Raw genomic sequence first — 13676 nt, 5'->3', positions numbered from 1 at the left:
TTTCTCCTTTCTTCAGACTGCCTGAAACCCGGACACATGACTCAGACGGGACTACGGCTTCCCAGTAGGGTTGTTGGCTGCAGTTGTCTAAGCTGAGAGTGTCTGTTACACCCTCTTTCAAAGCCAGGACTAACAATCCCCCCCCACCCCAAACATACAGACAGGAGAGGAGAAAGGAATGATTCCAAACCTGAACTGTCCGGGAGAATCCTGGACAGATGGCAACCCTAGGACCATCTGATAAACCTGGGGCCACATGTGGCTCTTCTTCCTAGGGACTGGCATACTCTACGCAGCTGCTGTATAGTTGGTGTGACTGTTTTCAGCTAAACAAACGCAACCATTTTGACACCACAAAACACCCCAAAATAATTGTAAACACAGCCAGAAAAAAAATATCCTAACCAAACAATGGATTTAAAAAACCTGAAAAAAAAAAACCGACTCAACACCTTTGATCTGACCCCTAAGGCTTAAGGTACACAGGACATTTTAAAACCTCTCCTGAACTATATAACTTGATAGTAACCGACGTTTGAAAAGGTCAGTTTTGCCGTGTTTGCGTTTAGAAGCGTTCTTGTTTTTTTTTGCAAATTGTCAAAAACTAAAAATGCATGTAAACGAAACGCAGCTAAATGCGATTTACCGCGTTTCCACATGTTTAGAAGCTGTTACAGGCATTTGGAGTTTAAGAACATGCTTCTAAACTCAACTGCTTAGAAAGCACTATAAACAACCCTGTGTACATGTACTGATAACAGAGGAGAGTTCAGGGGCAGCCCAAAAAAAACGCCCAACGTCTCCTAAACGTCCGTTTACCAGCAGCAGTGTACATAAAGCCTAAACCTAACCCTTACAGCTGAAGTCAAGGCAGATATAAAAAGGTACAAATCAAAGCACCTCTATAATCGTGAATAAATCATACATGTATTATTTAAAAGTACTTGAATACGACTTGGTATCATCTCCAAGCAGTCTACTGTACAGCAGTGCTCAGAAATTTGGAGGGAGAAGCAACACAAAGAGGCAGTCAGATATGCTTCAGTCCAAAAAGCAATGCTGATAGGAGAAGAGAACAAAGAGTGACCGAGAGATGAGCTTATCAGTGTGCTGCTGCTTCTCCTTTCACTGTCCAGTCACAGGGTGGAGGACTTGTAAGTGAAAATGAAGCTGCAGTAGTAAAAGATTAGTTCATCTCTCCTGCCATACATACATATGTATTTAATGTTTAGTTAACTATCTGCCTGCAATTATATATATTTTTTATGTTACATCAAGTATTGTGTAGGTGTAACAATTGTACATAGTTAAAACTTCTTAGGCCTCTTTCATACCAGCAGACAGATCGGGTCCGTCTGTCCGTTATTCAGGCAGACCCGATCAGACCATTGTTCTCTATGGGGCGGCAGGTGTCAGCGGACATATATCCACTGTCAGCCGCCGTCATCGATCCACTAAAAACAGATGTATGGGGATACGTTCACCATCCATCCGGCGGATCAGATGACAATCGGATGGAAACTAGCAAGCAGTCCGTTTCCATCCGACCAACCCATAGAAAACAGTGGGCTGTGTCCGTTGTACATAGCGACCTGTCAGCCACCTGCTCAGCGGGGACCAGCAGAAAAAAACCCTGCTGAGCAGGCGGATCCACTTAGATGAATTCTGCCCCATGTGAAAAGGGCCCTATAGAGATCACAATATGTCATGAGAAATGAAATTCAAGCGCCACACCACTGCTAAGAGGTCAAATACAACTGTATTCCATTAAACGCCAGGGGTACAATCCAAAAAGTAGCAAACATGTTTTGGGGGTCCAAGAGTGCCCCCTTTATCAGGATTAGAAAAAAACATATCAAAATCTCCATATCAATTAAGGATGAGCTCCGGCATGTTCGCACAGCTCACGTGCAGAGCCCACCAGGAAGTCGGCGCTGTGCTAATCACATGCAGTGAGACATTGTCCTGATGCCTGGCTGCAGAGATCGGGAAATGTCTCACTGCCTGTGATTAGCGCCGCACAGTGCCGACTTCCTGGCGGGCTCTGCACGTGGGCTGTGCGAAAACGCTGGAGCTCATCCTTAATATTAATCGGATATCAAAACAATATCACGTCCAATGGGTAATATTTAAAACCAAATAGTGAAAAGTAGTAAATGGATTTCTTTATGCATTTATTAAATGTCTTGATGCTGACATCTAGTGCCAATTCAGTGTTACTACAACTTGCTATTTCTGTATTTGTTACTGGTTAAACCCAGCTCCCTTGTCTGTTGATGCTAGTTTAGTCTTTTAGATAGACTCCCCCTTTATTCTCCATGTTACCCCAGTGAACTGCTAACATTTAAAGCAGGCATAAGACTATAGGTGTCTCTTTGCCGCATACACGTTTTCGTAAAAAAAAAAAAAAATCAGACGGACCTAGAAGTAGAACATGTTTCAAATCTGTCCGACTGACTCAATTCCTATCGGGAAAACTGCATGTCTGTATGCTGGTCCGACGGACCAAATACGACGCAAGGGACGCCATTGGCTACTGGCTATTTAACTTCCTTTTTTAGACCCATCTTACGTCATCACGTTCAAAATGAACGCACTTTTGCATGGACTTAGTCCATTCGTGTGTGCGCAAGTCCGTTCGCTCGGAAAGTCCGTCGGAACGCCACCAAAAGTCAGTCGGACCTAGTCTGCTGGAAAGTCCAGTAGTGTGTACACTGCATAAGTGAACATCCTATGTACTACATTTTAACCACTTCAATAATGGGCACTTTCACTCCCTTCCTGCCCAGGCCAGCTTTTAGCGCTTTAGCAGTTTGAACGACAATTGAGCAGTCTTGCAATGCTGTGCCTAAACCAATTTTTTTTTTTAAACAGATCAAGCTTTCTTTTGGCGATATTTAATCACCAGGGCGTTTTTTTATTTTTTGCTAAACAAAAAAATACTAAACATTTTGAAAAAAAACGTTTTTCTTAGTTTCTGTTTGAAAATTTTGTAAATAAGTCATTTTCTTCCTCACTGATGTGCACTGATGAGGTTGCAGTGACCAGCACTAATATGCTGCACTGGCGGCATTGATAGTCTACACTGAAGGCACTGATGAGGTGGCACTGACGGACACTGATAGGCTGCACTGAAAAGTTGCACTGATGGGCACTGATGAGGTGGCATTGACGGGCACTGATAGTCTGCACTGATGTGGCACTAATAGGCTTAACTGATATGCAGGGCTGATGGGCACTGATAGGCGGAACTGATATGCAGGGCTGATGGCCACCGATAGGCGGCACTGATATTCAGGGCTGATGGCCACCGATAGGCGGCACTGATATTCAGGGCTGATGGCCACCGATAGGCGGCACTGATATTCAGGGCTGATGGCCACCGATAGGCAGCACTGATATTCAGGGCTGATGGGCACTGAAATGCAGCACTGAAGGGCAGGATTTATAGGCACCGATTAGGCAGCACTGATTTGGCGCCACTTATCGGCTCTCCTCACTTCACACACTGTCAATGTGAAGAGAGGAATGCCGATAACAGGCATTTCCTATTTACACTGTGATCAGCTGTGATTGGACACACCTGATCACATGGTAAAGATCTTACTTCATAGACTTTGCCGCATACCTCCCAACCTTTTGAGATGGGAATGAGGGACACCTATCAGCAAAAGTATGCAGGCATAGGACATACACCCTTGCCACGCCCCCTTAAAAGGAGAATTGTACAAAAAAACAAGATTGGTTAAATCCACAAGTGCTTTTTTTTTTCCCACTTTTATTCCTTTATATTGGGTTTTGGAATTTACAAATGCAGCAATTTAGAAATCAGATGAAAGGTTTAGAGCTGGAAAACACTTTTTGATAGATAAAAAGTGCAATTGTTATACATCTATATAAATCAGACCAAAATGAGGGACAAATGAGGAGAAATAAGGGACAGAGGGACGTTGCTCCAAATCAGGGACAGTCCCTCGAAATCAGGGACAGTTGGGAGCTATGTTCTTTACCATGTTTAGAGATGCGGTGTACTCGAGGGACAGACTGCATCACTGATCACCATGCTGCTCCCCCCCGGGGCACGCATAAGCGGCTTGTTCCTAAGGACATCATATGACATCCAGTCCAAGCAATGAAACTGCCAGTGTTAAGAAGTAAACTACATTGGATCAAACCTCCATGTCTTATTGGAGAGTTAAACTGTCTGTTGAGGGTGCTTATTCAGCAGGCCGGACATGAAGGTTCAACAGAGGTATGCAAACACATAAAGCGACACTTGAAACATAAATAACACGCTGCTTACCCATTCTAATTACTGCAAAGACTGTACATGCTTTGAAGCATAAAATAGGCAACTGCTTCAGGTATACGCTGATATTTAAACACAAGGCTACCTATTGCAGTGGTTTTTATTTAAAGTAACAATATCCTTTATCAAATCTAAGTGCATCAGACCCAGTATTAATTAGAACCTAATTTTTCAGTAATTAGTACAGAGTTCCTGAAAAGTCATTGCTGATTGCTAGTGATTATGTTCTGAAGGTTACAACAATCACTTGAGACAGCAGTTATTATTGGAATGACATGTACCATCAATGCCTCTTCTGCCTGCAATCACAAATCATTTCCAAGTGGCAAACACAAAATATCTGGAGGCCGGAGGTGATCAGAGGTTACAAGCATTTCTTTAGCTGCCCATCACTGCCATCTAGTGATCAAATTGATTATACACACGTCACACAAATCTGTCTCATCAAATGATTGCAGAACAGAAAACAAATCCCCTAATCTCTGCCAGAGCCAAAACACACTGCTCTGAATTATTTGTAATTGCGTGCAGCTCTTAGGCTGTATTAACTGATTTCATGGAAATCCTCTCAGACAAAGGAGTAGGACATAGCATCCTGGAATGAATTTTTATGCATGTCTGACCATCTATAGCAGACAACTAAACATAATATTATATAAGCTATATGAAAACAATGTTAAAAAAATAATATTCCAAATTGACAATCGAATCACAAGGCATGTAGTTATGCAAAAAACATACTTATTCTTTGTACAGGCTGCACTCCTTCCTTTAAACCCTGATACATTTCCATTCAACCACTTTAAGACCGGGCCTTTTCTGGCATCTTTTGTTTACATGTGACAAGTATTTTTTGCTTGAAAATTTCTTAAAACCCCCCAAATATTATATATTTTTTAAAGCAGAGGCCCTGTGTTTCTCAACCGGGGTTCCACAGAACCGTAGGGTTCTGTGAGAAGTCCCCAGGGGTTCCGCCACGATCTACCCAGCAATCACAGGCAGCCGACGGGTAGCTCTCAGCCAACACATGCAGAGTAGCGCAGGAAGCAGCTGTAATAAGTCTGCTCTCATAGCACTGTGTATCCCTAAATATGAACCGTGTGCTGGTGTGTGCCCCTTAATGTGCCAAATGTTCTGCTGTGGTCCTCATAATGTGCCCTACGTCCTGCTGTGTGCCCCAAGATGTGCCCTATGAAGTTCCCATTTTCTGCTGTGTGCCCTGTGATGTGCCCCATATTTCTGCTGTAAGCCCTGTAAATGTTCCCTGTGTCCTGATGTGTGCTCCTTAATGTGCCCCATGTTCTGCTGTGAGCCCCATATGCTGCTGTGTGTCCCTTAATGTGCCCCATGCCCTGCTGTGAGCCCTGTAATGTGCCATGTAACTTGATGTGTGTCCCTTGATGCCATCACTACAGCATAAGCAATGAGAAAGCACGTTTAGTGTGAAACACATCTGCTGAGTACTCTGTCGGTTTGTGTGTCATGCTTTTTATACTTATGGACTTCTAAATAAACTTCAATTTTTCATCTTGGATGTGCCGCCATTCTTCTTTTCATTTGGTCGTGGACCCAGGCAGGCACCGACCTTCTACAGAAGTGTTTGATACATTCCATTAGCTTGGAGTGGTGTGTACCCATCTGCTCGTCTAACAATCAAAGGGTTAGGTGCGCTCCTAGGCAGTGATTTCTAACTGTGTGGGGGATGGACTGCCTGGAGGAAGATTAGCAGGAACACAAGATCTCTTTTTTACTCTCTGACAGAACGGTGGTCTGCCTCTCCAGTGAATGATCAGTAAAGGTCCCAGCGACCGTTCAAACACAGCGGGAGTGTGGCTCTGGCGGCGCGCACCCCAGAGCCGACAAGAGCAGTCATGTACAGGTATGTGATTTCGTGCTTAAGGGCCGCACTGCCACAGTACATGTACGTGGCGCAGTCCTTAAGTGGTTAAAGGCTAAGTTCACCAACGTAAAGGATATTTAAAACATCTGAACATTTTCAAAAAATATGGGGATTTGGTCACACTATATGGTGCTTAAGCTCACTTAGTGCGACAAAGTACCCCATTATTAGTGGGTCCTATGCTATATAGAGAAGTGTATTTGTCCTATGGTTCAGAGAAGCAGGATCTTCCATTCTATGGATAGTGTAGGACCCACTAATCATGGGGTACTTTATCGCAGTAAGTTGGCTTAAGCATCATATAGCAATTTGGTGTGACCAAATCCTCATATATTTTTTAAATGTTCAGGTGTTTTAAACAGCCTTGCGGGCATTAAATGTAATTTTTTGCATGTGTGCGCTGTAATACTTTGTTTTGTCCATTCATAGAGATCTATGAATGAATAAACTACAAGTCCCATCTTTCACTGCAGCAGATGAACTTGCAGTCTCATTAGACGAGTAATCACTCATAGTCTGCTGATACTTCCTACAACTTTCTATCAGAAATCTGTAGGAAGTACGGCAGAAAGCTAGAAGTGTCTGCAGGAACGGACGTTGCACCTGAGATCCACTGATTATGGATACAATGCTTTGTAGCCCCCTGTAAAAAAAATAAAAAATTAAATGCACTTTTTTTTTTACTGCAAAAGCATGTGCATTTTTTATTTTTTTTTTAAAGGTGAACTTAGTCTATAAAGGTCCACTACTACAAAAAAATAAATATATTCTTATAACTATGCTGTTAAAATATGTAATGATAGTATTCAGTATAGTATGTTTTATTCTAGAATTTTTCTCAAATTTTAAATGCAGACCAAGCGGACCAGCAAAAGTGACAGTGACAGAGGTTGAGACAAACTATAACAACTGCCAGGGGTGCTTACAGCGATCACCTTTTTATGCAAATTTTTCTAATATTTAAGTGCCCCTGGCAGTGGTAACATTTGTCCCAACCACTGCCACTTTTGTTGCAAAATAAAAAAAGTATTCATGTATTGCATGCGCTTACTACAGTACTAGTACCGATGAATTAATGAATCCACGCTGTCGTGGATAATGCTCCTAGTCTGTGAATGGACAGTGAAAGGAGAAGCAGCACAGCTCATCTGTCACTCTGCCTTCTCCTTCTATCACCGTGCTTGTTAGCATGTGAACTAAGTGGCTTCTTGTACTTCTTGTACTGCTTCTACCTCTCATACTCTGAGATCTGCTGTTTAGGAACTGCAAAGGGCTAATACCAAGTGAATTCAATGTTGTATTTATAAAGACAGGGCTACTGTATCTTTTGTGTGTGTGTCTTTTTATATCCTTACAGCAGAGAGTAACATTTTTTAAATAAATACAATGAATCACTTACTCCTCCAGGTGAATTGCAGCCATCTGATCCGGGTGCAGACTCACATGATACAGGGGTTGCTATCTGGATTGGAAACAGATGACATTTTCAGATTAGGTAGTACAGTATCTGCTAAACCTCAGGATTTAATTATCAGCCAATCCAAGCAAAACTAATTTGTCATAATGGAAATTCATTCGTATTTCTTACCAATCAGATTTCTCAGGTTTATTCATTTATACATGATCATATCCATCCATCCACCTAACACACAAGCACATTCCTCCATCTCACAGGTCTTTTGCAAGCAAATGTGAGATCCTCAATCCTTTATCTGATTTATTTGCTCCCCATAACAAATAGCCATCATAGAAGCTATATTAGTGAGCATTTTCCATTCCAAAAAACTGTGAAGATCCCACTATGTAACTAAAGGAAGCTCCAAACCATCCAAAAAGGAATTGTTAAAATGTAAATATCTCCTTCAAGGTGTATGGGTAATTTTACTATTCACCAATTGGGTGTTTATAGTTAACCCCTTCAGCCCTGGAAAGATTTTCCTCCTTCCTGACCAAACCTTTTTTTGCGATACGGCACTGAATCACTTTAACTGAAAATTGCGCGGTTGTGCGTCAAACAAAATTGACGTCCTTTTTTTCCCACAAATAGAGCTTTCTTTTGGTGGTATTTGATCACCTCTGCGGTTTTTATTTTTTGTGCTACAAACAAAACAAAAAAGCGACGATTTTGAAAAAAAAGCAATATTTTTTAACTTGTTTTGCTAAATTCTTCCATAGTTTAGGCCAATATGCATTCGTCTACATATTTTTGGTAAAAAAATGTAATCGCAATAAGCGTAAAATGATTGGTTTGTACAAAAGATATTGCGTCTACAAAATAGGGGATAGATTTATGCCTTTTTAATTTTTTTTATTTTTTTATTAGTAATGGCGGCAATCTTTATCGTGACTGCGACATTGCTGCGGACAGATTGGACGCTCTTGACACTATATTGGGACCATTGGCATCAGTGCTATAAAAATGCACTGATTAGTGTGTAAATGTCACTGGCAGGGAAGGGGTTAACCGTGATCCCTCAGCATGTTCTAACTGTAGGGGGGATGGGCTCACTAGAACATGACAGAGATCACAGCTCCCGATCACTGGGGGCAGGAGATCCCTGTCATGTTGTAAAGCGCTGTGCAAACTGTTGGCGCTATATAAAACCTGTATAATAATAATAAAAATAATAATGTTGCTATCCAGAACAGGGAAATGTCTTGTTTGCATAGACATCTCCCCGTTCTGCCTCTCCGTGCCACAATCGCGGGCCACCGGCAGACATCGAGTCGCGGTGCCCGCTAGCCACGGATGACACAGCGACGTATAGGTATGTTGTTTTGCGCACCTGTGCCACTTTGCCAACGTATATCAGAGTGAGCTGGTCAGCAAGCGATTAATATTTATTACAGGTCATTAGCCAGTGCCAACAATTTTTGCAGGGATATTTTAAATGTCCTGCTCTCAAGGAGCTTAGAATTAAAACAATCTTAAATGCATATACACATATAAGAGGGTCTATTTGGAAAGCAGATAATTAGGCTACCAGTATGTCTTTGGAGTGCGGGAGGAACCTGGAGTACCTGGAGGAAACCCATGCAAACTAAACACCCCCAGTCCTCCAAGGCAGAAGTGCTAACCTCTAGTGATTGTGCTGATTAAGCTCAGCTGGAACAAAGGGCATGAGAAGACATTGAAAACATTAAAGTGGACGTCCAACCTAAAACTAAAATCTCTAAATCTACTTGCAGGCAACATCTAATGCCTGGTACACACAATGGGAATATCAGAAGAATGATTGTCTGTTTTTTTATGCTAATCTCATATCGAAACTGAAGAGTTTACTATAGTTATGAAAATTCTCGTATGACAATAAAAATTCGTAAGTGATGTAATGTGTTGTAGTGTATTTGTATTGAATTTTCGGATTACAACTGTACTGATTAAATGAAAATCATACGATTTAGTATTGTACAAGAACATTTTTAATGCTTGTCCATTCGGATAATAGCGGATGAACTGTCGTGATTGGCTCTTGAAAGCTCTGTACCAATGATCAGATAAACATACGACTGCTTCAAAAGCGGTATTTTTTATACTATTTTTCCAATTGCGTGTACGGGCCATAAGACTAACCTATCCAACCCTGTAAAGCAAAACTCGCTATACATACCTTTTCTGAAGCCAATCCAGTCTGGTTTTCAGTGGTGGAAGCCGAAAACGCCTGTGAAATGCCTGGGAAGTGACATCACCCATAGACTTACTATGGGACTTCCATTGTCGCTGCCTCTTCTGCACCCGTCTACACAGAGAAGTCACCACTGACAGCTCAGTGTGGGATCGGATCGGCTTCAGAAAAGGTATATATAGCAAATTTTGCTTTACAGGGGTAGATAGGTTAGTCTTAGATTGTGCCTACAAGTAGATTTAGAGATTTTAGTTTTAGACTGGATTCCCACTTTAAGGGACCAAAAGAAATATAAGACTCAAGCTTAATGATTGAATATTTCTAAACAAAAAAACAAAAAAAAGAAAGTTATCTGATGCCCCTAGTAACAAGCTATTGTTTGCCTTTCATGATTCAGGGGGAAAAAATGAAAGGGAGAACTTTTTTGGGAGCTTGGCTTTTATAGGTAAAATGGACCACTCTTCATTTAGACTCTTAGTTCTGTTGCTCCATACTTCTGGTATTCTTAGAATTTTGGCACCATGATGTTGAAGCCTTTTCCAAGAACATATCAGTTCTCTTTTACTAAGAACACTACTCCTACATAAATGGTTTGCATGTTAACACAATTCATTTTAGTTGACTCCTATAATTAAAGCCATAATTTGAAAGCCCATTATATTATTTTTTGATAATTACCGGCGAGTCTGGACAATGGTCTTCTTCGCGGGAGAATGAGCTGTTAAACGCTCGAAATGTTTCACTGTTCTGTTTGTGCTTTTCAATCGTTGCTTGGATAACCTGATTAAAAACAAATCATACATTCAAATGAATTCAAATTATGTAGTCACAAAAAAGTAATTTATCTGCCAATGTGCAAATGGTGACCAATTACTCAGGATTAATAACATGAATCTAACCCAATCACTGAAATCTCATATAAGCTTTAACATGTCACTGCTGATCGAAAAAAAGATTGACACCTATCAAACAGGAAAGTTGGAAATCTAACAATCGACTTCAGTTGAACAGAGAATGCCGCAAACTGATCGAAAATTTGGCCAGTCTCTGTTGATCCTCAATGGCCATCCTAAGTCCTAAGTACACACGAGCGGAATTTCCATCCGAAAAATCTTGGATGGTTTTTCTGATGGAATTCCACTCAAGCTTGGCTTGCATACACACGGTCACACAAAAATTCTTGGAACTTTCGACCGTCAAGAACGCGTTGTCAAACTTTTTCCGACCGAAATATAGAGAACCTGCCCCCAATCTTTTGCTGGCAGGAATTCCACCAGAAAAAGTCTGATGGAGCATACACACTGTCGCATTTTCCGACCAAAAGCACTTATTGGTCTTTTGCTGACCGAATTTCCGATCGTGTGTCCGGGCATAAGTGTAGTTTAAACTTGTCCATTCTCGTAAAATTAAATGACGGTGGATTGCTTTTCAGAGCGCGACTAAGCAATCATTGTCAGGTGTTCAAAAGGAAATCCGCCACCTCGAAAATGCCTTTTCTTTTTTTGCCTTGCAATTTTCAAATGGGTCTAATGCACCACAACCACAATGCTGCTTGTCAACTCAGCTTGCTGCCTTAATTTTACTGCAGACACCATGAGTGAATAGCACCCTCCGGCTGTATAGTAGGCTTTAAGTTGGCGGCCAGGATGGTAGCAGTAAATCCATGGTTCTACTGCCTGTTTTTGAAGTGCCGTCCCACCCCCCGACCACCTAAGTAAAAGAGGCCTAGCAAAATCATTAATGAAACACTGTCTTTACTGAATTTTTATTTTAACATTAGCTATACAGTATACGGACAAAAGTTTTCAGAGACCTGGTCATCACAGCTATTTGAATTTGTTAGACATGCAATTTTAAATCCATGGGCATGTTGTGAACTGGCTAGAACAGCCTTCGGGATGGGCTTTCCACAACATTTTGGAGTATGTGAGTGGGAATTTGTGCCCATTCAGCCAAAAGAGCTACTTGTGCTGGATGAGAAGACATGGCTTGGCTAACAGCGTTCCAATGGATTCCAAAGGCTTTAAGTAGGGTTGAGGTCAGGGCTCTGTGCAAGTCACTTGAGTTCCTCCCCGCCATACTCATCAAAACCATGTCTTTCTGGACCTGGCATACACACAAGAGCACAGTAATACTAGAAAAGGAAAGTGCTTTCCCCAGTTTCCACAAGGCTGGAAATGCACAACTGTCTAAAATGTCTTTGTATGTTGTAGGATTAGCAGTACCCTTCACTGTAAAAACTCAATAATTGACAGGATTGTCCACATACTTTTGACATTTAGTTGGTGAAACATGATTGCTTAGCAAAGTTTTGGTGACTCCATCGAAAAAGTTGTAAAAAATCATCCAAGTGAGTGAAAATAAAGTGACAGGAACTCTACAAACGACCAAGCAAATACACTAATAATGTAAACAAGTCATTCGATTAAAATGGAGGCTGTACGGTGTATTTTAGCTTCTGCTAACATATTTGTCCTAGAATGTACATTTTATAGAAACATTCCAAATACACTTGCTGATCCATCCCTGCATTACACACAACATAATGTGATAAGACAGGGTAGTCATAGCTTTCAATATTATATTCACAAGTAAGACTCATTAAAGCGGCCTGTCAAAGCCATCTTGCCATGAATGCACTGACTGTGGTGAATGTGATTGCTCCTGCTGGATAAAGCAGTGTTTAACGCAATGTGACTATGCAACAGGAGCAGAAATGGATACACATATTTAAAACGATCTACGCAAATAATGGTAACATCATCTACCCAAAGCCTTTTAGGCCACTTTCACACTGAGGCGCTTTACAGTCGTTTTAGCACTAAAAACAGTGCCTGCAAAGCACCTCTCCTGTCACTCCAGAGTGAAAGCCCGAGTGCTTTCACACTGGGGCGGTGCTGTTGCGGGACGTTAGAAAAAAAGTCCTGCAAGCAGCATTTTTGGGGCAGTTTAGGAGTGGTGTATACACCGCTCCTAAAACACCCTGCCCATTGAAATACCTGCAAAGTGCTTTGACAGCGGCGCTTTGCAGGCGCTTCTAACCCCTTTTTAATCCCTTTGGGGGGGGGGGGGGGTTAAAAGCACAACCTCTCGCAGCGGCAAAGCACTGCTTAAACAGTGGTACTGTTACTGCCCCCACTGCCTCTGTGTGAAAGTGCCCTTAAAGTGTATCCAAAAACAAAAATGTATATTATTTCAGCTGATTGGTCTTTCTCTAAACCCACACACACAGTTTTTATTCTTTTTAGTTCTATGTACAGTGGGTTAAAAAAAAAACTGACAAACTGCAGTATCAACACAAAAGATATTGACGAAGGGATGTCTCCTGCTATGTCTTTGTACTATGACAGGGGGACTGGGGACTCACCCCCAATGACAAAATACACCAATTAGCACATGTAGCCATTAGTTGGATCAGCAAGCACTGATCAAATACAGTTTTTTTCAGCATGACTGTTCGACAGAAGCCAGTCGTTGGACCAGCTTCTGTTGATCAGTGAAGAGTCCGCACATACAGAAAGTTGCCCGGTCCCTGCTGAAACAGTCAACTTTGAGTGAGCGTGTACCCGGCTTCACTTGCAGAAGGCGTGTTGGAGTCCAATGCTTCCACGCAGAATGTAATGTCCTGTACACACGATCAGAAATTCCGTCAGAAAAAACTTGGATGGTTTTTCCGACGGAATTCCACTCAAGCTTGGCTTGCATACACATGGTCACACAAAATTTCTCTGAACTTTCGGCCATCAAGAACGCGGTGACGTACAAAACTACGACGAGCTAAGAAAATGAAGTTCAATGATTCCAAACATGCGTCAAATAGTTTGCGAGCATGCGTAGGAAT

At 41.6% G+C, this 13676-nt stretch overlaps 1 protein-coding gene across 1 annotated transcript in view; it reads right to left on the bottom strand.

Annotated features, from left to right (window-relative positions):
- FGD3 (FYVE, RhoGEF and PH domain containing 3) overlaps positions 1-13676 on the bottom strand; it is a 372251-nt gene that overhangs the window by 46012 nt on the left and 312563 nt on the right. Inside the window, exons 14-15 of the mRNA XM_077452088.1 lie at positions 10514-10615; positions 7609-7671 (exon numbers count right to left, since the gene is read on the bottom strand). Of these exons, the coding sequence (XP_077308214.1) occupies positions 7609-7671; positions 10514-10615 (165 nt within the window). The remainder of the gene's footprint in view (positions 1-7608; positions 7672-10513; positions 10616-13676) is intronic.

The sequence above is a fragment of the Lithobates pipiens genome, unplaced genomic scaffold (genome assembly GCF_037356315.1).
Source record: "Lithobates pipiens isolate NorthernLeopardFrog02 unplaced genomic scaffold, aLitPip1_a1.2 Scaffold_23, whole genome shotgun sequence".
Lineage (NCBI taxonomy): Eukaryota > Metazoa > Chordata > Amphibia > Anura > Ranidae > Lithobates > Lithobates pipiens.
Note: the sequence above shows the minus strand (reverse complement) of the source record. Positions and strands in the feature narration are given on the sequence as shown.